Below are 3,496 nucleotides of genomic sequence, written 5' to 3' on the forward strand. Positions count from 1 at the left end.
GGGGCGCGGCGGCGTGGCGCCCGCGGCGCGGGGCGGGGCGGGCCAGGGTGAGGAGATTGTCCGCAGCCTGTCAGACGTGCAGCTGCAGGGGGCGCCAGCGCCCCAGGGGCGGCCCTCTAAGTGATAATTCGGGGGCTGCTCTTGATGGGCAGGTGCCACAGGTAACCAACAGTGGGGATGTTTGTGTTGGTGGGACGGACGTGCGGCCGCCGCCCGCGTCACTGCGGCAGTGATTGGCATGCAAGGGGCGGTGGCGTCGCGCCTGCTGTGCGAGGCGCGGCTGGCAGGGTGCGCGTGTTCGCCGGGCAGCCCGGTGTCGGCCCTGCAAGGCCGCGGCAGGGCTGTGGCTGGCTGCACGGTGCTTTGCGGGCCTGGTTGAGGCCGGATGCGACGTGAGTGTTTGTCCGCAGGCATGTTTGGCGTTTGTAGCGTGTGGATGAAAGGACGGGCGGCGTGTACGCAGGGACGGCTCGCAGGGAGGCTGGTGACACAGCAGGCGGCTGAGGGGGGGGGTAGAGGTCGGGGAAGAGTTGTGCCTGGCACATCGCGTCAATCTGTGCGAGCGGCGTGGCTGACGCCGGCACTTGGCGATCTCACGTGCGCGCTGCGGGTGGCCGGCTTCCAGCGCCCCAGGGTTGACCAAATCTTGAACTCGTGCGCAACAGCATCTTGGAGCGGGCGCCGGCTGTTTTTGCTGTCCCGGTGCAGAGGCATACCGGTGCGCCGCGTGCCAAGCAGGCACCCCTGCTGTGCAAGTGTTTCCTTTGTTACTTGCCGCCGGCACAGACGCTGTTTCAAGGCGCATTTCCTCTCTTTTTGCAGTGAGGTTTCTTTGCTGGCTTGCTCCTCTTTCACAATCAGCGGCCTGCGCAGCCGTGAAACGCTGCCTCAAGCTACCGCATGGCAAACGCATCGGACCAGAAACCAGCAAGCGCCGCAAGAAGCCTGCAGGCGAGGCACCCACCGCCACCTCTGGGGCAGGCGCTTCAAGCTTGTCCCCGGCTGCTTTTGCGAACAGCACCCCATGCAACCCGACTCAAGGCACTGGGCGCTTATTTGCGTGCGCGCCGGCTGCCGCCCGCTGTCAGCGAATTCAATACTGTTTTCAGCGCGTGCGTCCTGCCTCCCTGCTTGGGGCTGCCCGACTCGACACGGTTGCTCAGTGGCCGGCCTGCCTGGACGACAGTGGGGGCACACTAGCCAATCGCCGAATACTGCGACGAGAGCGGCGACCGCCTGACCAGGAGCGCATACACCGCTGCTTGTTTGGCTTGCAGGCCGTTTTGAACAGGTCAGGCGCGCTGCTGCCACTTTTCCTACTGTAGCGCGCCATCACAGCAGCGCTTCAAAGCTGGGTGGGGGTGGGGTGGGTTTGCGTCGCACGTAGCGCTTTGGGATTGGCGGGATGAGGGACCTGCAGCGGTCGCGCCGCACTTATGCCCAGGTCCCAAACTGGCACGCGTCACGCAGGCGAAGCCTGCTGGCTGCGCGCGGCGCCCGGCAGATTGGCGTTCAACAAGCATCGGCGCCACCCGCTAGTGGCCAGCGGTGGTTTGCCTCCGTGATCCATGGACGTGCCCATGTCGCAATTGCCGCCTGCACGTTTGGTGTGATCACACCCGCCTGTAATGGTCGTCACGCCCTGCACATTTGGGCCAGCAGCCTGTCATGTTTGCAGCAATTGATGCGACGGGCTGTGTTTACTGCGGGCTCTAGGATGTCTGTGTACTTTGATGCTTGCACAACACCAAAGAAGACTGAGACGCAAGGGCAAGCAGCAAGGGCCGCTTTGTGCGCCTGCTCACAGCACACAAGTCCGTCATCCCTGTTTGTACACTTCCCCGCGTGACGCCCCGCTTGTCCGGCTTCAATATCACTGGAAAGGTGCGTGGGGCATGCATACAGTATGCAGATGGATCGCGAACGCGTGTGCTGTGAGACATGCTTCAGGTTTTTTTGAGCCGTTGGGGCCCTAACTGCTAATGGGGTGCTGGACAGCGCTGTCCTGCACCCCATCCCGCCAAACTCTCGAGTCTGCGAGCTCTTACCCTGGTTGCAGGATATTTCATATTGGTTTCGAATTAAAAATGGCAAGTCGGCTGCCATCGGCACCGCACGTGCGAGCGATTTGTCACCAGGTGGGTGTGGCAGGGGATACAGGCATTCACACAGGCCGCCTCCATGCCTGACCTAACACACCTGTGCAAAAATGCAGACCCTGCCTTGGGGTTACACGCGCGCGGCATTCTGCGATGACACGCAACAACGGGTGCAGTCACACACATTCAAACGCCAGCCAGCACAGCACTTCACCAGAGCAGGCGCTCGGGCGGACCCGGCCGGCCACGTCATCAACCCCTCGCCGCCGCCTCGCCCACCGCACCCGCGCCGCCGCCGCCGCTGCCTCCGCTGCCGCCGCCGCCGCAGCAGTCGCGCGGCGTGTAACCGATGCCCCGCGCCACCTCAGCCACCTGGCCCATGCTCGCATCTGTCCGCAGCGCCTTACGGTCCACGTGGCACCCGGAGGCGGCATACCCCTCCGCCCGCAGCGCGTGGATGAGCTCATCCTTCGAGGGGCTGCGATCTAGGCGCTTCGCGATCTCGTCGATCGGGACGTACCAGGGCGGCAGCTTCGGGTCGGCTTCGTCCCAGAACAGCTGCAGCAGGTCCTCCAGCGGCCGCTGGTTGTTGTTTTTGGACGACTTTTCTCGGTGCACGCTGTCCAACGGCACGGCGTGCCCAGACCACCCCAGCCGCTCCGCCTCGGACGCCATCGCTTCGACAAACCCTCGGTCGTGCAGCGGCCCCGTCCACATCGGCCCGCTGACCGCGAGCGGTGTCGAGCGGCCGCCGCCGCCGCCGCCTGCGCTGCCGTGGGCGCCGCGGCAGCAGGTGCACACGGCGTCCCCGAGGCCGCGCCAGCCGACGCGGCGCGTGTCGCCGTGCACGTGGCAGTGGCCGACGAAGCTGTAGTGCTCTGAGGGCCACGCCTTGCCGCGGCGGACCTCCAGCATCACACGGAAGACGGGGCTGCAGGCGGTTGGGGCGGTTGGGGGCGGTTGCGAGCAGTTGGGGGCGGTCGCGGGCGGTCGGGGACGTGCCGAGGGGACTGATTGTCTTGGGCGCGTCGTGTCAAGGATCCGGGCGGCGTTCCAAGGCCTTTGAAGCGGCCTGAACCGCACCACAAACGGGCGCGCACGTCCGGGCTTGCGTCAACTCCTACGAAAGAAAACACCAACAACAGGCGACCGCGGCCGAGGGCGGCTCACCCGTGGAAGCTGTAGTATGAGAACAGCGGCCGCAGCACCGCGCCGCGCGCCGCGCCCTCCTTGACGGCGGCGCCTATGAGCATGCGCAGGCCCTGCTCATTGGAGAAGGGCAGGCTGCGGAGGTACGCGCCATAGGCCGCCAGAGAGCGCTCGGGGCGCTTGCCTGGGAGGGGGGGGAATGGGAGTATGGGTGGGGCGGCGTAGTGTGCGGGTGCGTGCGGGTTTGG

The 3,496-nt window shown here is 65.8% G+C and overlaps 1 protein-coding gene across 1 annotated transcript; it reads right to left on the reverse strand.

Annotated features, from left to right (window-relative positions):
* Positions 1–2,351: 2,351 nt before the first annotated feature.
* MNEG_15282 (tRNA (guanine-N2-)-methyltransferase) lies at positions 2,352–3,352 on the reverse strand (the record flags this gene model as incomplete). Its single annotated transcript, XM_014036247.1, has 2 exons — positions 2,352–3,030; positions 3,270–3,352. The coding sequence occupies 2 exons, from the start codon at positions 3,350–3,352 to the stop codon at positions 2,352–2,354; spliced, it is 762 nt and encodes a 253-aa protein (XP_013891701.1).
* Between the last annotated feature and the right edge of the window lie 144 nt (positions 3,353–3,496).

The sequence above is a fragment of the Monoraphidium neglectum genome (assembly GCF_000611645.1).
Source record: "Monoraphidium neglectum strain SAG 48.87 unplaced genomic scaffold scaffold05190, whole genome shotgun sequence".
Lineage (NCBI taxonomy): Eukaryota > Viridiplantae > Chlorophyta > Chlorophyceae > Sphaeropleales > Selenastraceae > Monoraphidium > Monoraphidium neglectum.